This window comes from Hemitrygon akajei, chromosome 15, assembly GCF_048418815.1.
Source record: "Hemitrygon akajei chromosome 15, sHemAka1.3, whole genome shotgun sequence".
Classification (NCBI taxonomy): domain Eukaryota; kingdom Metazoa; phylum Chordata; class Chondrichthyes; order Myliobatiformes; family Dasyatidae; genus Hemitrygon; species Hemitrygon akajei.
The window spans coordinates 80,991,778-81,013,120 of record NC_133138.1 but is presented as its reverse complement, the minus strand read 5'-3'; the positions used below and the strand labels follow the sequence as shown (position 1 = coordinate 81,013,120).

The following is a 21,343-nucleotide window of genomic DNA, read 5'->3' as shown; positions in this document are numbered from 1 at the left end:
CACGGCCCTTGTGTTCAATTGTATGAAGACCAGCCCGAATCCTAACCTCAGCTGTTACAGCACGGGGTAAGATAGAGGACCTGAGTCTACCAAAGCATCAGGTGAAGGGAAAATTAATGACCTGTAATCGGGGACCAGACTGCAGGTCATTGCAAGGCTGATCAAGCATTTTTGAGTCTTTAACATCGTAGGCAGCCCTAGGATAGCAGGCACATGGACAGAAACCGCAGTTGCACGTTCTATTGTCCTTTCTCCCTTCCAAAGAAAAGGCCACTTCCTGCTCACCATGAGTTCCAAACATCAAGATGCAATTGTTCATTTTTAATCGAGCATGTATATATCAACCTTCATTTAATAAATGCAATAAAATGAGATGAACAGATCTTCATCCAGGTTTCAATATTTTAAACAAAACTTTCCATTCATCCAAGCAATTAAATGATCAACCAAAGCAAAAGTCAGTAAAAGTTGCTCAGCCTACAGGTACCTTCCATAAAGAGGTTGCTCTCCACCTAACCACAGGTTCATAATGCATCCCACCCATACACTCTAGTATTTTTTTTTTAACATAAAAAACAAAGCTTTGTTAAGAAGATGGTGTTTGCGAACAACACACCCAAGGGCGATATCCTCCAGATGGTTCATGAAATTATTTCTTTCACACCTTTTTTCTTTCAAAAATGGTTCTGCTACTGTGGGAGCCTGTGATTCAGCAGTTGTGCTCTCCGTTTTACTGGTGTGTTTTCGGGCCATTTGAGCAATCTGTCGCTTCGCTGTCTTCGAGCGGGTTCTGTGAGGCTTCAAGTAAAGCCTGCAGCCTCAAGGCCAAGAAGCCTGGAGATGGGGCACGGCCCGTGATCGACTCCATTTCTCGCCGACTTTGCCAACTGAAGCGCTGAGGAAGATTGATATCATCAAGGCGAGTGAGTGGTCAGTACCTTCTACCAGCCTTTCGCTCGCTGCTGCTGAAGGAAGACGTGTCTGTGTTCAAATGCTCTCTCTCTCCCCCTCGATGCTATCGGAGGATGGTACCCGAGTTCTGGATCTTGGACAAGGTTTAATCGACAAGGTTTGTGAACTGGACTCTGTAGTTCATGTTAAGATGTCTTTCTGGTCACTCCTTTTTTTGCTGCTATTTTGGGCAATTTTGGATTGGGGCAACCTGAAGATAACAAACACTGAGCTGAACTGAATGTGCATGGACTCCTTTGATTTTGTGCTTTATACTCTTGTGTTTTTCCACATTTTTTGTTGCTCTTTGTTTGCACATGTGGGGGGGGGGGGTTGATGTTTCTCTTTGCTTCATGGCTGTCTGTGGGGAAGACAAATCTCAGGGTTGTACACTGCATAGATACTTACATAATAAATGTACTTTGTATCTTTGTGCTTACAGCTAATCATAGAACGCACTCTCCTGCGTCTCCAACGTGAATGGGCAGAACACCAAAATGAGAGATATCAAATGTGATCATGAAGAGAAAGTCACCAATGAATTTATATCCCACACAAAGCCGCATGTTACTTAAGTAAAGAGGAAGCCTGACAGATGGCCATTTGCGTTCCCATGTATTCAAAGGTTTTGTAAATAAAACTGGAAAAAAACAGATGCAAATACAATAATGAAAGACTTGTATTGAGTCAGGCAATTTACTCAGCAGAAGTCTCAATTAGATGATCATTACTAAGCTAATTCAGTCCTTATGCACCCCTTTGTTACACATGCCGAAAATGCTAAAACCTTGTGACAATCCTTACCAGCCTAAAGCAATCAGTTTTTCATCAGCCTTACCATATGGAAATTTGAAGACCATGCCAATTTCTCTGTAGCACGCAAAATAAACCCAGACGCGCAAATATTCACTGTCGACGTAGTGACCTCAACATCGGTTTAAGAGGATAGCAAAATCGCTGGAAGTTCAGCAAACTCCTCATACATTTCAAATCTACCATGAAACTTTGCAGAGAACAAAGTCAGGCATACAATGCTGAGAAGCTGTTGCAGGAGAATCCCAGTCAGGCAGCAGCTGCTACGGGAAAGGAAGGATGACCTCTCATTTCAAGACCCTGCATTAGGGCATCAATATTTTGGGTTAAGCTTTCCTTTCACTCTAGATGCTGCTTGACCCATTGAGTTCCTCTGGCAATTAGTGTTTTGGCTCCCGATTCCAGTATCTTCGTGCACACGATGCTAACAGCAAAAAATAATCCTGGAACTGTGGAGGAAACAGGTTGGTGCTATGGTGAAGTATTCTGGATTCATGGATGGCTGGGCAGGGCAAACATAATAATTAACAGGCATTTAGGGTTAAGTTTCTTGCTTTTAAATTTTAGCCGCAATCTTTCTTGTGCAAATCCAAGGAGAAAGTCCACAATCTCCATATACTGACACTATGCCTCAAGATCAAAAGCAATGGTGTAAACCATACAACCAAATTAGCTTTCTTTATACCTTCATGATACGGGCAGCATTGAAGATTGAGGAACCCATTTTTTTTCAAAACTTCTCCTTTCAGTTGTGTCCACCTCAATCTTGAGAAGCAGTCTTGCCCAGGCTAAGGAGGCAAGTGACTGAAATACTCACATGGAATCCTATTCCTAACATGCAGTGACTGTGTCGCAGATCTTAATCCCCAGTAGGGCATCCTCTGTAGAGGTTTTGGATTTTATACAAAGTGGATCAGGTCAAAGACATCATTCCTTGCACTTCTTGATAAAGAACACTGGATCATAATTCCCAATCCACAAACTGAATAGATAAATTCATGATGCAGTCTATTTCAAAACTTTAGCTTCAGGAAAGACTGTGAATGCTGGTTGTGTTGGGTTAGGTACATTAGAAGGGAGAACGTAGGGAGTTTTAGAATCAGAGAGGCACTACATGAAAACAGGCTCTTCTACTCATTGTTCCCACACCGATCGTCAATTACTCATTCACAGTAATCCTACTGCAATAGTTTTTATTCACCCCAACTTCCCCCCTCCTCCCCTCCACCAGATTTTATGAGTTATCTTCTCACTTGGGGCAATGTACAGTGTCCAATTACTAACCCATATGTCTTTAATACTGGGAGGACACTGGAGCCCTGCTAGGAAAACCATGTGGTCACAGGGAAAGTGTGCAAACCATGAGAGCACCCAGAGTCAGGACTGAACCCAGGTCATTGGTAGCCTAAACTCCATCTCACACGGCCTTTGACAAATGTAACATCACCAACATCGCCCTAGGTCAACTAACACAAGCAAAACTGGAACATCTGGGTTCTACCTGAAGTAGACTACCTGTACCTCACTCAGTGCTGGGCTTGGAACTCAGCCTCTAGTCGACACACCCAGGCAGAACAGTCAGCCAGGAATCAGTGTGTGGCCTCATGTGTACAGGGTGGGCACTTGCACTAAATGCAAGCAAAGACTGAAAACAGTTGGAAGATGCTGGGAAAACACACTGCACCGCATTCAATCAATAATCCTTTATCGTATTAAATCACGAGTAAAATCTCACCAGAGGAACAAGTGTGGCATCAACACCACTGGTTCAGGCAAAGCAAAATGAATGGATAACCTAGCTGGAAAACAAATGACACTCATGGTTTATGCATTTTGAAGGATTTGTGGTCAGGTATGGATATAGGTACCCATTACCCATAAATCTATGCATAAACTCCTCCTTCCAAAGGAAAGAAAGGACAATTCTATAGATACTTGAGACCAGATAGAAGCATTTTGCTAATTTCCACCCATCCCCACACACAACTCATTTCCATGTTTGAGAAGTATCAGATTTACTAGGTTTAGGAGAAAGAGTTAACTATAACATGGCAAGATACTACAAGGTACTATAGAAGAGAACTGGCCATCATTGACAAATGATGTGCCAATACAAAAACACTTGAGATTTCTGAAGATGGTGAGATGGATTTAACAACAGAGATTAAGAACAAAACTCCACAATGCTATGTTGTAGTGGAGACAAAGGTAGGGAATAGAGCAAGTTCAGATGCCAGTCTGGAACCAGGCAAGTCTAACAAGACCTATAAATGAGAGCAACACACACAAAATACTGGAGGAACTCAGTAGGTCAGGCATTTATGTACAGTTAATATTTTGGGCCGAGACCCTTCAGCATGAAATATCGACAACACTCTTTTCCATAGATGCTGCCTGGCCTACTGAGATCCTCCAGCATTTTGTGTGTATTGCACGGATTTCCAGCATTTGCAGATTTTCTTGGTTATAAACAAAATTAACAAATTTTCAGAAAGATTACAAGTGATTTGAATTTGGACATGCCGGTTCTGATGATATCCCTCCCACAGAGCAGTCTTACACTGACTTTTATATCCTTACTCTTTTGTCCAGCTCATCCTATTCTACCTCTGCGACCTCCTCCATATCTCCCACAGCTGTCTGCTAAAAGTAAATCACATTAATAAGCAGGATTTGTAATCCATCATTGATATAGCATCTTGTTTTAAAGCTGCCAAAAACTGAGCTTCTGAGCACTTTAAACAAGAGGCTTTTCTGGCTGACAGGAGTTGGTCCACAAGCCAGTGTGCCATGGGACTGAAGGGTGTCTGATTCTAGTGGACCAGGGGAGAAAGGAAGTGGTAATGTGGTGCAAATTGGAAGATTGCATTGCAGGGCTCTACCACTAGAGGGAGTCTTCACACCCAAATGACGTGAGAGGCCCCTAGTGCTCATTCGCCACACCGTAAAGCCTGACCTGGCCTTGATAAACGAGGGTCCCATCCAACACACTGACATACATTTCCTCACCACTCTTCAGAACAGTCAGGACTTGCTGCCTCTTTTCACTTTAACCAACATACAGTTGTAGATTGCTTAACATAATAAAGACAAACTATTAGTCACAAATACTTCCTGCCTTTTTGGGAAAGTGGATTTCAAGTTCCATTAACAGCAATATAGGAAAAGATAATTTAATGGATTAAATCGTTCCATTAACATATTCTTTCAATTTGCTGATTCACTCAACTGTCAATTTACTCATTAATGATAGGACAATATTCAAAATATTTTTTGATGTGACATATCTGAAACTACATAAACTGGTAAGGAATTCCACAATTATTAATAAAAGATCACAGCCTGACCCACCACTGTTACTAGTCCTATAATACAATAAGTTTCTGAAACATGCCTAGCATCACATGGGGCCTATGGTCACACTTCTCCAAAATTCGTAAGTGTACCCAAAATCCCAATTTTTATAGAATAACAACGTCTAGGAAAACAGCCTATTGCAAATTCTCTTCAAAAGTCTACAATACTAACAAGAAACACCATTAGTAAGTAGAAGACCATCACCAAAGTATTTTAGTTAACTATGCAGATGAACAACTTTGAGACTTATCTCTTCCCCTGTCCTTGCAAATGCCTATTTTCTCCCTGGACTGGCTGTACCTGTATCCTTTTGAGGTTACACCATCTCTAGGCTTCCCAAGTCACCAACTGTATTTTCCACATATTAAACATCTCATCAGCTGGTAAGCTTAATCTTTTATTCCAAATGGCTATTATAGGAGTGACTTATTCAAAAACAAAACAAATATGTGAATACATACCCTGTCCTATCTATTATACAAATCTCAATAAGGACAAACAGGAGTTCTGCTTCCATAGAGAACATACATTGGGTGAAGCATTAAAAAAACAGGATGGATTATCCTTTTCAATCCTCTGCCATTATACTCAATAAAGATCATTTGCATTATTATGTCATCACTCATCCTCACCGTATCAGTGAGACACTAATATCAACTTTAGATACGTGTCAATTTTACCAACCAGTTGGCAATCCTCAAGAATAAGCCAAATAATCTGCTTGGAAATTTCTAAACAGCTGCCTTTAAATGGAAGCCCTTTCATTTCCTATTTCTTTGCCCCTGAATCTCTATACACGTTATACTTCCTCCTATAATTCAGTACAGGTCAATCTGCAATCATGCTTCCAGTGAATCTGAATAATAGCCAAATGGTCTTCAGTCTTTTCAAACAACCTTCATTTTCCCCAGTCAGCTATCTATATACATTAATGGAAGTTCCTGCATCATCTTCCACACACCCAGGCAGCACATTACAGGGTAGCATAGTTAGTAGGGACATTTCATGCCCCTTCCTTTCCTGTTGTGATGAAAGGCATCAACCCAAAACATCAGTTGCTATTTCTCTCTATAGATGCTGCCTGCCTTGCTGGGTTCCTCCAGATTTCATGTGCGCGACTGCCTTACACCTCCAATATCCCAGGCACAAGCTTGACCTTGAGTGCTGTCTACGAGGAGTCTGCATGTTCCTTTGTGACACCTTAACCCCACGGATTTACTCCAGGAGCTCTGGTTTCCTCCATCTCCAAAAAAATGTTGCCTGATAGATTAGTGGGCATCTAGCACATATCGGAGAGGAAGGGGACAGTTCAAACTGGTTATGGGAGAATTTGTGAAAAAATGAATCAGTAGACCAAGCAAAATGCTTATTAACCAAGCAAATAAAAACAAAACTCCCATCTTCCTGCTGTTAAGAACAGAATCACCAATGAGGGCTTGCATTGAATTTTCCTCAGCACCAAGTTAGACCCAATGCCCTTGCCCCATCCTGCACCAGAGTCCTTGTCCTGTCACTGACCAGAATCAGAAGCTTAGGTCACACCCACAGAAGGAACAAGCACAGGGGCAATGCAAGGTGCTAGTATTTGAAGAGTGGTAGGAGAAACTCGTGGAACAAAGACTCACTTTAGATGAGATAGCTCCCACCTTTGCCTTAATACTGGCTGTTCATAAAACAGTTTTTGCAAATTACACAAAGTAAATATAACAAAACATCTATGGCTTAAACATAATTTTGCTCATTTCCATTTATTTCAGAGGGATTTTGGTTTGCATTACAATAATTAATTCAGCAAAACGGGGCCCAGTTTCATTCAGATAAGGAGATGGCATCAGTTACAAGGGGTTTTACCATCCTCAATCACTCATCACCAGACTCCTCCCAAAGAATATACCAGTACTCTCTGTACAATCAAAATCTAGGTAACTGAATTACTTTTATTATAATCCTTTGGAATTCTGCAAATTGGCAGTTTTCAGAATTCAAGAGTTTATTTAAAAGATTGGATATGGATCCGGAAATTGATCAATTTATTTTGGGAGGAAAACCCTCAAACCTACTGTCTTTACCGCACTGGGTTAATTTCTTTTGTTTGACCTGTGACAGAATGCCTCTCCCGTCTCTCACAACCCGCTTTAATTCGTTAGAGACAAAGGCAATGGTCCCAAACAATAAAACTAGCCCAGAAAATACAGGAAAGCCTACTGGGAAGTTGAGTTAACCGCCAGCCAATTCTCAAATCAGCCCCCAAACCACACTGGATGTCTATTTGTTTCACTGTTCAAACGCAGCTTCAGTGATGCAGCGGAGATCGACTGTGCCATAAAGCGCGAAACTGGGTGGTGTCTCCTCGTTCAATTTCTAACTGGTGCAACATTGCATGCTTAAATAAAACATTATTAAAATCAATTACCCTGGAGAATTCTGTATTAAAACGCACAAAAGTTGTAATAAAACTGCTTTAAACATTCAATTTCAGATTTGGTTCGTCCGCTTAAACACGCCTTTGCAAAAAAAAACCAGAAAAGGCACGCTCCCTTCTGTGAACCTGTGAAATACTCTAAGCAACTTTCGGTACATTTTAAGACAGAGTTGCAATTACAGAACAAATAAACAACATCGATTTTCCTTCGGAGGAAGGTGGTTGATTGAAATTCAATGCGGATTCACTCCTTTCACAGACACATTGGCTTCTTGCAACAGTGCTGTATTCCAGGCGCGCGCGCACACACTCTAATAGACACACACACACACACACACACACACACACACACACACGCACACACAAAAAGCCCACTCAAGTCTTGTTCTTGTAATATCTGCAGCACAATGCACTAAACGCTGCCCGCCAGCAAGGCGCTGCATTAAATATACCTCTGCTGACCATTTGCAATCTTCTCGCCTTTGCGCATAGAATACAAAAAGTACACTAAAGATGCAATGAATAAAAAGGCTTAAGATACATACCGTTATCCGCGGAATATTCTTTTTACCCTGATATCCAGACATCATCTTGGTGAGAGTATTATTGTCTGGAGTTTTTAAAAAAATAAAATAATACCTAAACACTTATTCACTCTCTCTGACTGCGTCGGCTGTAGTCTTGCGGGGACGTGATTTGCTCCCGTGCCCATACAATAGCAGCTCTGTAAGAGTATGCTGCGACTGACTATAGGCTGCTGCCGAGCTGCGCCTCCTCCAGCTGCTATTGATCGCCGTCTGCAGCGCTCGCCTCGCCCAGGGCAAACTGAGTGAGCAGGGGAGACGCGTTCGAGCCACCCGCCAGGCGGAGCCAAAGCTACTCCCGGCATCCAGCAACTCTGGCACCTGAATAAAGTCCCTCGAAATTAGCCGAAGAGAAAAACAAAATGATTTACGTCCTCTTGGGCTTCTGATTTTTTTTTTTGCATCTGACTTAATTCCAAACGCCTCTCCACTCTCGGAGATATCCAAGCTGTAGTTTAGTGTGCGTTTTATTTGCGTTCTCCCGTTTTAACATCAAATTTGAAAATTAAAGTAACTGATAGCCACATGACAATATCCAGTTTTAAAGTTAACATGTTTCCTTATGGTGATGTTGGTAATTCCTGTGTCTGGAGCTATTCCTTTCAAGTATCTTGGATATTTTCTGACTTATTCCCTGAGGATAGGAGGATGCGATTTAAATCCGGAGAATGTTACACGTGGAGCTGAAAGGTGCCAGTTCTGGTCAGCTTTATTATTGGAACTGTTATCATTGTGCTTTTCTCCAGCTGTTCTGTCCCAGACACCCCCGCTAATGCTACCCAAATCATCTGAAACATGGGTGTGGTTTCTCTCTCAATGGATGCCAACTTCCCTGCAGAGTATTTCCAGCATTTATTTGTGTCACCTTTTACAGCAATTTTTCATTATGCACATCCACCTTCTTAAACTGCGTGAGTGCGAATAAGTGGCAGTACTACCATCAAATAAGGAGGGGGTATGGGGCTGATGGGAGTACTCCCTTGGGGAGCACTAGAAGAATTCCTAGCAGAAAGTAATTTTTTACAACCTTATTCAAGCAGCCCCATGTTTGAACAATTTTAACCCCCTTATTTACGAAAGGATATACCGACTTTGAAGATAGTCCAAAAGAGATGCATTAGACCAATTTCTGGGATGAGAAAGTTGAAATTTAATACATCAATTTTAGTTGGCATATATATAAAACGAAACATACTGCAAAATGCGTCATTTTGCATCAAATTAAATCAGCGACGATTGTTCTGGGCAGCCCGCAAGTATTGCCATGTTTCTGATGCCAACATAGCATGCCACCATTTACTAACCCTGACTGGTACATCTTTGGAATGTGGGAGGTAACCAGAGCACTCAGAGGAAACCCGGGAAATCACGGGGAACATACAAACTGCTTACTGACAGTAAGGGGAATCATAGAGCTTGCCTCCAATGTGGTCCCATCACATGTGGCTGAGTATAATAAATCTATGTTCTTCGCAGTGTAGAAGGTGAGGGGCGATCTTGAAACGGGTAAGATGCTTAGGCGAAAGGAGAGGGTAGGGTATTGAAATGTTTCCACTGCTGGGGTACTCTTTTGTAATTGGACATAGTTATAATATTAAAGAATGGTCATTAAAACTGGTGCATAGGACCATCTCACAGAGAGTGGTGTGACCTATAAATTTTGTACCAAAGAGGGTTGAGAGTCTGGGTCTTTAGGGGTAGTTAAAGAGGAAGTAGATATATTGTTGAAAGGTCAAGGAAATGAGGGTTCTGGGGCACTGGTACGGAAGAGGAAGCAAGGCCTTGAGTAGATCAGCCATGATTGCATCAAATGACTGGCCGGGCTTGATGGGACTACTAACCACTGTTTCTATTTTTGTATTCTCCTGTTTTCACTTTCCCCACCTTCAGTATCGATAATGTAATATTTGGTCAGTAATGTTAATAACCAGAAGTTTCCAAGGAAAATACAAAGCATCTTTTTTTAAGTCTCTTGTTGTGATTTTTCTCTAAGATTATCAAGGAAGTGGCCAGAACACTCATTAATCCCTGGAAACAAGAAGTCAGTCCTAAGACATAGGAAAATCTACAGGGACTTGGAGGACATTGTGTGCAAACGATCATAGGGTTTTAGTTTTTTTTTCATTTACGTAATTTTTAAATTGAACCGATTTCTTTCTGTAGTCACAGATAACTTTCTTCTTTCTTTCTTAAAATAAGCAGATAAAGCAAAAAAAAATCTAGATCAAACATGGTATTTTTTTAGGACCTGATTATTTCATACTGGTTTTTAGGGCAGAGAAAAGAGGTTACTTGTAGCAGTTAGTTCAGGCAGGGTGTTACGTGTCGCATTGTCCTTCCTCCTTTGCCGTTCATCTAAACTCACTAAAATTCTTGTTATAATGAAAGCAGAAATACCCATCAGGTCAGGTAAAATTAGCGCAGGGAGATGTAGAGTGAATGACACAGGTTGATGACCTGTCAGCACAATGACAGAAAGTTCGAAATCACAGGGAAGGTGTAAGGTTGGAGGGCACAAAGAGAACACTGGTGATAGAATGGCCACTGGGACACTTCTGGTGTTTGTGCCAGGTAACAGGAACTGACCCACACGGAAGCAGCGCAAACAGAAGATGGGGGAGGATGCAAGAACATAAGGAATAGAAGCAGAAAGAAGCCATTCCGCCCCGATCACTTTTACACCATGTCTGATTGCTTACTTGAGCATCATTTTCATTTATTAATCCCCTATCTCTAAAACATCTGCTGATATTTTTCTCGACAGACCAATTAGCATCTGCAGAGAGAAAAAAATTAAGTTAATATTGCATCAGAACTGGCCAGTTCGTATGGAAGCTGGATAGGCTGGCTCTCTGCAGTTCTTGAACTCTGTGTGGAGTCCAGTAATATGCCTCCTCAGAAGATGAATTGTATCGGCATTGTTGGATCACTGAAAGGAGCCAAAGGGAGAAGTCAGTGAGAATGGGATGAAGAAGAAAGATGACAGGAAACTTGGGGTCACCCTTGTAGTTGGGAGGGAGGCAGAAGAAAAGAAATCATAAGCCAATTAGCCTGATTTGAATGTTTGGCATGGTGTTGGAATCTATTGTTAAGCATGAGGTTTAGGGGTACTTGGAAGCACATGACTGTGGTCAGTGTGGTTTCCATAAGGGAAATTGTTGTGACTGTGAATAAAGTCACCAGAGAGACACTGAAGCAGGTAAATACAGAAGTCTTTATTCATCAAAACAAGCAGACACTCTTGGAAGAAGAGGCTCCTGACCCAATATTACATGTCATTTTTTTAATATACTAAAGATCAAAGGTAATAGCATGACAATTCTATAGTTACAATGTATCCACCATGCTGCCTTTGAATTATATATAATTTTCAAACATCTAGATCTTTACACCAACACTCCGAAAATGATGTTAATCACCACTGACACTGAGCTGCATCATGCACATGCAGACATCTCAGGTGAATGGATGTTTCCCGGTTTGCAGTCAACCCCAATCTGCAGCTCCAAGAACACCACTGTTCTGCGCTGCATTCTCAACTCAATCCACAATCCACATTCAGATCTGAAGACTGGTTGTTGATGAAATTAATATTAGAGCTCTTTGAGGAAATAACATGCAGGATAGACAAAGGAGAATCAGTGGGTGTTGTAATTTTGGATTTTCAGAAGGCCTTTGACAAGGTGCTGCTTAACAAAACAAACGCCTATGGTATTTCACGAACGATACTTACATGGATAAGATTGGATGATTGACAGGAGGTGAACAATGGGAATAAAGGCGACCTTTTCTGGCTGACTGTGGGATACTAGTGGGACCGCTTCTTTTCATGTTATATGTCAATGACTTGGATGATGGAATTGATGGCATTGTAGCCAAGTTTGTTGACAATATGAAGATAGTTGGAGGGGCAGGTAGTATTTAGGAAGCAGGGTGTCTACAATGTGATATATACTCATTTCTAGCTCAAATTTGCTAAGCTTGTTTTCTAAATAGCAGTTGCCATTGTTGTAAGTAAACATTGCCACCTGATCTGATGAACTAATGGTACCAGAGACAGTGATTTGAACTTGTATCGGGAAATGGCAAGAACTGTTTGTAGGGAAGAAGATTTTAAAGATGGCCATTCATGCATCATTGTCATGTGTTTCTGGAAAATTATAATGGTGACATTCCTTTGAGATTTGGGAAATGTGGTAGATGGAATATAATGTATGGAACTATATGGTCATGCACTTTGGTAGAAGGAATAAAGGCATAGACTATTTAGTAAATGGGGAGAACATTCAAAACTCAGAGTTGCAAAGGCCTTGGGTCTCCTCTGGCAAGATTCCCTAAAAGTTAACTTGCAGATTGAGTTGATGGTAAGGAAGGCAGATGCAATGTTAGCACTCATTTCAAGAATATAAATGCATGGTTGTAATGCTGAGGTTTTATAAGGCATTTGCCAGACTGTACTTGGAGCATTAAGAACAGCTTTGGGCCCCTTATCTAAGAAAAATTGTGCAGGCATTGGAGAGGGTCCAGGGGAGATTTATGAGAATAATTCCTGGAATGAAAGGGTTAATGTATGAGGATCATTTGATGGTTCTGCGTCTGTATTAGAAGAATTTAGAAGAATTGGGGTGGGGAATCTCATTGAAACCTATTAAATATCGAAAGGCCTAGATAGACTAGATATGGAAAGTATGTTTCCTACAATGGGGAGTCAAAGGGCATAGTTTAGAGTAGAGGGACATCCATTTAGAACAGAGATGTCTTTAGCCAGAAGGTAGAGAATCAGTGACATTCATTTCCACAGATGGCTGTGGAGGCCATGTCAATGGGTATATTTAAAGCAGAGGTTGATAGGTTCTTGATTAATCAGGGTGTCAAAGATTACAGAGAGGATACAGGAGAATGGGAATGAGAGGAATAATAACTCAGCCATAATGGAATGGCAGAGCAGATGTGATGGGCTGAATGGTCTCATTCTGCTCCTATGTCTTACGATCTTATAGTCTTATCCTGGAAGTGCAGGTGAATTAGTGCTTCATCTGAGAGTGTGGTCCCTATTGTGGGATGGAAAGAGGTAAAACTTGAAGAGTGCTCCCTCCTGTAGTTGCTGGGAAGGGGAGCAGCATGAGTGGAGATCAAAGAGTGAACTGGGGGCTGTAGGGGGTATAAGATAATTTTCAGAATGATGAAAAAGGGGAGGGGCAGACTGAAAGATATGCCTGGTGGAGACATCTTGTTGGGGTAGTATTGTACAGGATGATTTGCTGAATTTGGAGGCTGGTAAATTACAGGTGGAGAATGCAAAAAAGTCCAATGTCTGCTGTACGTAGAAGGACAGAGATGGTAGCAGAAACACAGAAAAAGGAACATAAGCAATAGAAAACATTGTCAGCTGTGGAAACCATGGGTAAGGCACAAGGAAGATGGGTTAGTGTAGAAAGTATCATTACCAGAATAGATGCAATGGAGCAACAGAAACAGGAAGGATGGAATTGAACCCTTTTTAGGAGAAGCTGGAGATGAGATAGCTGTAGGAGTCTGTGGGCTTGTACAGGATGAAGGTTATTAACCTTTCCTCTGAGATGGGCATAGGGAAGTTGAGAAAGAAAAGGGAAGAGCTAGAGATGGACCATCTCAAAGTGAGAGCTGGTTGAAAATTGACACAATTCTTTGAGTTGTGTACAGAGCAGGAAGCAGCACGAACACAGTCATTAGTGTACTGGAATAACGAAGTGCCAAGACCAAAGTAGTACTGAACTAGGAACAATTGCACGTAGCCCACAAGGAGAAAGGGAAAGCTGGAATCAATGTGGGTTTAACCCAGCAAAGGAGGAGATGGACTGCTTATTCTACATAATCTTTTATCCATTTATAATCATGCCTTTGCTTAGCTTCCCTGGCCATCTATACTACTAGGCTCTATTACCCCATGTGGTAGAATTCTAAACATCCTCCATGTTGTGTTTTTTCTTAAATTACTATGAAATTTCTTCATGACCATCTTACCTCTATCTTCAATGTAAACAACAACTTTGCAATGTCAACTCTATCCAAGTCTTTTATAACACAGCAAACCTCAATCTGCTCTTTCGATCTTCTAATTCTTGAGAAGCAGTCCCAACCTGTTGAATGCTCTTTAATGGGTCTCTTCATCTGCTTAGTTCTGGTAACTTTCTCCTAAACATTCTTTGCACCTTCTGCTGATCCTTTTTTATAATATGTAGTCCAGAATTATTATAGCACTTGCATTATCTCCAAGAAATGTTTAATATCTTCTTTAGTTTTCAGTTCTAAACCTTTAGTAACCCTTATTCGCCCACTTTTCGTGACCTCAGAATAACGTTGAATGTTGCTTTATCCAATTATGAAACTTTATTTCCAAGGGTATTCACTTTCAACCAAAACGGATTACCTCATCTACCAATTACGAGCCAATTTATTAATCTATTCCTATATATTGTTGCAATCTTCCTCCATATTAAATTTACATATTGTTAAATTTAAACTTCTAATGTAGTTAATTAAACTGTGTATGTAAATTAAGAATGGTTCAGCATGAATCCTTTCCGAACACCACTTACCAACATTTGACAATACCAGTATCATTCTGTTGCTAAACTGAGATCACAAATTCTAATTGTTGTTTGGTAAACACAAGGTGCTCTCAGCATTTAGTTGATCTGCAGCTGGAAGTCACAACCTCTAGCTTTTATTTTTCTTTATTTTAAAAGAGTGGTTATTAAGCCTCCTCAAAGGTTACAGACATTCTGGCTCCTGTGAGAAATGAATGGCATTGATTATCTTTTTAAGAAGTGACATAGATATTTGACTTCCCTCTTAAACATGACAGAGAAGGGTGAACAATGAGAAATGCATATTAGTGATGGAGTATTTTATATTGCTAAACACCCACTATTACTTGAAAACAATATTTTCATAGGAATTCTGAATCTTGTAAAACACAATGTATTGTTATTCATTGTAGGCACACATTCTCCCCCTGTGACTGTGACACTTCATATTTTTTTAACAAGGACTATAGCATACAGCTTGGCTTTGATATTTTGTGTTATCTTTTTGTAATATCCTTTAAACTGCACGGCAGGAAGGTTTGTAGATCACATGGCATGTGACAGACAAAGAAGTCTTACCGATATTACCAGTAACCTGTGTATTTTCTGATGGTGCAGAAGGCCATTCAGCCCAGTGATTCACTGTCAGATCTCAGAGTATGCCCACCAATTCCCAACCAATATTTATTTTTCTTGCAAACTGTTGTCTCTCATATTCCCATCTTTTCTCCAGATTATATCATATATCTACACTGGCAGCAATGTACTGTGTCCAGTTAACCTAGCAAACAGCATGCCTTTGGCATGTGAGAGAAAACCGCAGCAGCTAGGGGAAACCCTGTATACTTGCAATCTTCACACAACTCATTCCCTCCAGTCCCTGCAATATCACTAAGACCTTTTCCCTCTTAAATATGTGTACCATTACCAAAGCCTTATAACTGTTGGTGACAAGCAATTAAATGCATGAAAATGCAAGGTTTAAATGCAGTATAAATGCAAGGTTTGTGATTGGATTTAAACTCGCGGATTTCAAAAACCCATGCAGCAATATTCCACGACAATTACAGAGATACTTATGTGGAAAAATACCATCATCACTCTCTCTTTCTTATTCTAATGCTCTTTCTTTCTGCAGATTATAATCCCCTTCTGCAAGCACACCCTGTTATACACCAAGAGACAGCTTTTATGACTCAATAACTTCGTCCATCTTACCCAAACAAACCCAAGATTGTCCTCTGGCTGTCTTCACATGTATTGAAAAAAGAACAAAAAGGAGTTTTTGTTCCTGGTTGAAAGTACAGCCTCCTGTATTCTGGCTACTTGATATGTTATAGAGACATCCCGAGAAATCATACACGTTGCATCTCCTCAGGTAATAGGCATGCTTTCTTTTAGCAGAACAAGAATGAATTTGTATTTAAATAAGATCACTCGTGAGGTTAGGATTTCTCCATCCAATTAAATGGACTGTAAAGTGGGGAGCGGTATAGAACCCATTTGCCTCAGCCCATAAGAACCCGGCTGAGTCAGCAATACGTCGTGCTGAAAGAATGGACTATATCATACCCAGTTTATTCCTTTATGCTGATCAGGATGACTTACTTCCTTAGTATTAACTCAATGAATAAAACTTTGGAGATGATTATATTAAAATGTTAGCCTGGTTAGAGATGGAAACATTCTAACCCCTCAGGCTCCATTCAGATTTCGATTGACCATGAATAGGCCTCACACTATAGAACATTTAGCATGTTACACCTTGCAGCCACTGCTTAGCTATGGTGGATCCGGATTTGCTTCTAGTCTTTTAGACTGAGGTATGATGGTCACCATATCACAAGCTCATGCAACATTCTTACAGCAGGCAGACTATGATGCCAGTCAGTGCATGAAGCTGATGGCAACAATGCCCAAATGGATCTCAACTTTGCAGACAGTGTAAAGTGTCACGATCCAACCCCATCAACACCTTAAATTAAACTATTTAAATAGATCTGTTGGCAACACAGACAAAATGCTGGAGGGACTCAGCAGGCCCGGCAGCATCTGTGGGAAAAAGTACAGTTGACGTTTTGGACCGAACTGGAGAAAGAAAGATGAGGAGTAGACTTAGAAGCTGGGGGAGGGTAGAGAGAAACACAAATTGATAGGTGAAACCAGGAGGGGGAGGGGTGAAGTAAAGAGTTGGGATGTTGAATAGTGAAAAAGACGCATATAAAAATAATTAATTAAGTACTGCAAAAATAAAAATAAAAAAGTACTGAGGTGGTGTTCATGGGTTCAATGTCCATCCAGAAATCGGATGGCAGAGGGGAAGAATCTGTCCCTGAATCGCTGAGTGTGTGCCTTCAGGCTTCAGTACCTCTTATCTGATGGTAACAATGAGAAGAGGACATGTCCTGGGTCATCGGAGTCCTTAATGATGGATGCTGCCTTTTAGAAGCATTGCTCCTTGAGGATGTCCTGGATACTATGGAGGCCCTTGATGAAGTCTCGGCAACCGATTTCAATCCTGTGTAGTAGCCTGCCTCCCCCGCCCCCCAACCACCACCCCATACCCGAAGGTGATGCAGCTCTCCATGGTACACCTGAATTTTGTGAGTGTCCTTGGCGACATACCAAATGTCTTGAAACCCCTAATGAAATATTGCCGCTGTTGTGCCTTCTTTGTAGCTGCATCGATATGTTGGGCCCAGGATACACTCTCAGAGATATTGACACCCAGGAACTTGAACTTGTTCATTCCTTCCACTTCTGATCTCTCTGTGAGGACGGATGGGTGTTCCCTCAGCTTACCTTTCCTGAAGTCCACAATTAGTTCTTTGGTCTTACTGATGTTGAGCTCTCTACCCTGGTGGATAAATTTGCTACAGTATATTTGCCTACTGCAAACTCTGGCCTTAGAAGAGGGATATTATACAGAGTATTAAGGTCTGTTCACAATGACCAATATTTTACATCTACTAGCCAAAGTAACATAAATGAAATTAGTTTTCAGAACATCTTGGTATCTAATTAATTTGTTAAGTTCCAGACAAGACAAGGGACAAGACCCTCAATCAACCTGAGCCATTGAGAATTTCCAGTGCATTGCTCTCCAGGTTTTGTACAGCTAAATGAATGTTAATTTTTGGATGTTTTGCTTAAAGTTGGGGGCCACTCAAATTCTTAAGTCCTTCAGCCATCAGAATTGTTTATGTTTCTTCTCCAAGAAAATTTACAACCAGACAATTATTTCCTCCTTTGAGTTTTACCTGCATGGTTCACATTTTGAATGAAGAAGCAGTTTTACCTGACATGTCAGGGTGAGAGAACAACCTTGATCTTTTCACCATATCCCAGAGACAGAATGTGAATTTATATTTTCTAAGATGACAGAAAGAGGCCATTCAGCCTTGAATCCAATGCTGGCTCTCTTCGGCCCAGACAGTCCATGCCAACCATGTTGTCCACCCAATTTCCTGCGTCCAGCCCACATCTCTCTAAGCCCTGCCACCCCAGGTGCTTTTTAAATAATACTGTTGTAACTGCTTTAATCACTTCCTCTGGCAGTTCATCCCATATACTCATCACTCTCTGTACAAAGAAGTTGCCCCTCATATCCATTTCCCCCTCACCCTAACTTTGGATTTCCCTGTCCCGTGGAAAAGCTTGCTGCCATCTATCTTATTCATGCCTAAGGTTGGCCCCCATTCTCCTATCTTCCAAGAAGTAAAGACTTGGCCTGGCCAACTTCTCCCTATATCTCAGGCCCTCTAGTCTAGGTAATAGTCTCAAAAATATTTTCTGCTCTCGTTCCGGTTTAACCATGTCTTTCCTGTAACAGGACGATCAAAACTGTACACTGTACTGCAAGTGTGGCCTCACCAAAACTTACACAATTTCACCACAACTCTCAAGTTAATCCCTTCTCCCTTTTCCTTCCAACCCATTTCTTCCCCACTATTCTTATTCTCTCTCTCTCTCTCTCCGTCTTGTTTTATGGCGGTTGGCACCCAGCTTAATGGTGCATTACCGCCACCTTCTGCTCCGGAGTGTGCGTTAGACTCACATGCAGGTGAACTGGGAGAATCAGGTTGGTGCTGGACCGCAGGATAGGGAGTTTGTAGAGTGCCTACGGGATGCATTCTTGGAACAGCTTGTATGAGAGTCGACCAGGGACAAGACTATTCTGGATTTAGTGTTATGTAATGAACAGGATTTGATAAGCGATCTTGCAGTAAAGGAGCCATTAGGAGGTAGTGATCATAATATGATAAGTTTTTATCTGCAATTTGAGAAGGATAAGGGCAGCTCGGAGGTGTCAGTGTTGCAGTTAAACAGGGGAAACTATGGAGCCATGAGGGAGGAGCTGGCCAAAGTTGACTGGAAGGATAGCCTAGCAGAAAAGACAGTGGAACAGCAATGGCAGGTATTCTTGGGAATAATGCACAAGGTGCAAAATCAGTTCATCCCCCAGAGAAGGAAGGGGGCCACAGTGGTTGACAAAGGAAGTCAGAGACTGCATAGCATTAAAAAAAAGGAAATATGACAGAGCTAAAGTGAGTGGGAGGACAGATGATTGGGAAGTTTTTAAGGAACAACAGAACTTAACTAAAAAGACAATACGGGGAGAAAAAATGAGGTACGAACGCAAGCTAGCCAGGAATATAAAGGAAGATAGCAAAAGCTTTTTTAGGTATGTGAAGAGAAAGAAGATAGTTAAGAACAATGTTGGGCCCTTGAAGAATGAATTGGGTGAAATTGTTATGGGAAACAGAGAAATGGCAGAAGAATTTAATGAGTACTTTAGATCTGTTTTCACTAAGGAAGACACAAGCAATCTCCCAGATGTATGGATGGGCCAAGGACATAGGGTAACAGAGGAAATGAAACAGATTGACATTAGGAAGGAAATGGTGATGAGAAGACTGATGGGACTGAAGGCTGACAAATCCCCAGGTCCAGATGGTCTGCATCCTAAGGTACTAAAGGAGGTGGCCCTGGAAATTGCGGATGCATTGGTAATCATTTTCCAATGTTCCTTAGATTCAGGATCAGTTCCTGAGGATTGGAGAACGGCTAATGTTATCCCACTTTTTAAGAAAGGAGGGAGGGAGAAAACAGAGAACTATCGACCTGTCAGCCTGACATCGCTGGTGGGGAAGATGCTAGAGTCCATTATTAAGGATGAAATAGTGGCATATCTAGATAGCAGTGATAGGATTGGGCCAAGCCAGCATGAATTTACCAAGGGCAAATCATGCTTGACTAATCTGTTGGAGTTTTTCAAGGATGTAACCAGGAAGTTAGATGGGGGAGATCCAGTGGATGTACGTCGATTTTCAGAAGGCATTTGATAAGGTCCCACATAGGAGATTGGTGGGTAAAATCAAAGCTCAGGGCATCGGGGGGAAGACATTGGCATGGATAGAAAACTGGTTGGCAGATAGAAAGCAAAGGGTAGCGGTGAATGGGTGTTTCTCGGAATGGCAGGTGGTGACTAGTGGGGTGCCACAGGACTCGGTATTGGGACCACAGCTGTTTACAATTTACGTCAACGATTTGGATGAGGGCATTGAAAATAACATCAGCAAATTTGCTGATGATACTAAGCTGGGTGGCAGTGTGACATGTGATGAGGATGTTAGGAGAATTCAGGGTGACTTGGATAGGCTGGGTGAGTGGGCAGATACTTGGCAGATGACGTTTAATGTGAATAAGTGTGGGGTTATCCACTTTGGGAGTAAGAACAGGAAGGCAGATTATTATCTGAACGGTGTAGAGTTAGGTAAGGGAGAAATACAAAGAGATCTAGGAGTCCTTGTTCATCAGTCACTGAAGGTGAATGAGCAAGTACAGCAGGCAATGAAGAAGGCTAATGGAATGTTGGCCTTTATTACAAAGGGAATTGAGTACAAGAGCAAGGAAATCCTCTTGCATTTGTACAGGGCCCTGGTGAGACCACACCTGGAGTACTGTGTACAGTTTTTGGTCTCCAGGGTTAAGGAAGGACATCCTGGCTGTAGAGGAAGTGCAGCGTAGATTCACGAGGTTAATTCCTGGGATGTCCAGACTGTCTTACGCAGAGAGGTTGGAGAGACTGGGCTTGTACACGCTGGAATTAAGGAGATTGAGAGGGGATCTGATTGAAACATATAAGATTATTAAGGGATTGGACAAGATAGAGGCAGGAAATATGTTCCAGATGCTGGGAGAGTCCAGTACCAGAGGGCATGGTTTGAGAATAAGGGGTAGGTCATTTAGGACAGAGTTAAGGAAAAACTTCTTCTCCCAGAGAGTTGTGGGGGTCTGGAATGCACTGCCTCGGAAGGTAGTGGAGGCCAGTTCTCTGGATGCTTTCAAGAAGGAGCTAGATAGGTATCTTATGGATAGGGGAATCAAGGGATATGGGGATAAGGCAGGAACCGGGTATTGATAGTAGTTGATCAGCCATGATCTCAAAATGGCGGTGCAGGCTCGAAGGGCCAAATGATCTACTTCTGCACCTATTGTCTATTGTCTATTCTAAATCCCTTCACCCAATCACACACACACACACATACCTTAACCTACACTTTATCCTCCCATCTTTGGCCATCCTAGTACCCTATTCCTGTTTATCCATCATATCCTATAAAAAACCCCTGTACCCCTTAAGA

At 41.5% G+C, this 21,343-nt stretch overlaps 1 protein-coding gene across 3 annotated transcripts in view; it reads right to left on the bottom strand.

The window, feature by feature from the left end:
* The window catches only part of LOC140739502 (dihydropyrimidinase-related protein 3-like), a 223,962-nt gene that overhangs the window by 133,055 nt on the left and 69,564 nt on the right, over positions 1–21,343 (bottom strand). Inside the window, exon 1 of one of the 3 annotated variants that reach the window (XM_073067858.1) lies at positions 8,089–8,369. The exons of the other annotated variants lie outside the window; for them this stretch is intronic. Within the exon in view, the coding sequence (XP_072923959.1) occupies positions 8,089–8,133 (45 nt within the window). The 5' untranslated portion in view covers positions 8,134–8,369. Of the gene's footprint in view, positions 1–8,088; positions 8,370–21,343 lie in introns of those variants that run through there. 3 annotated transcript variants of the gene reach the window in all.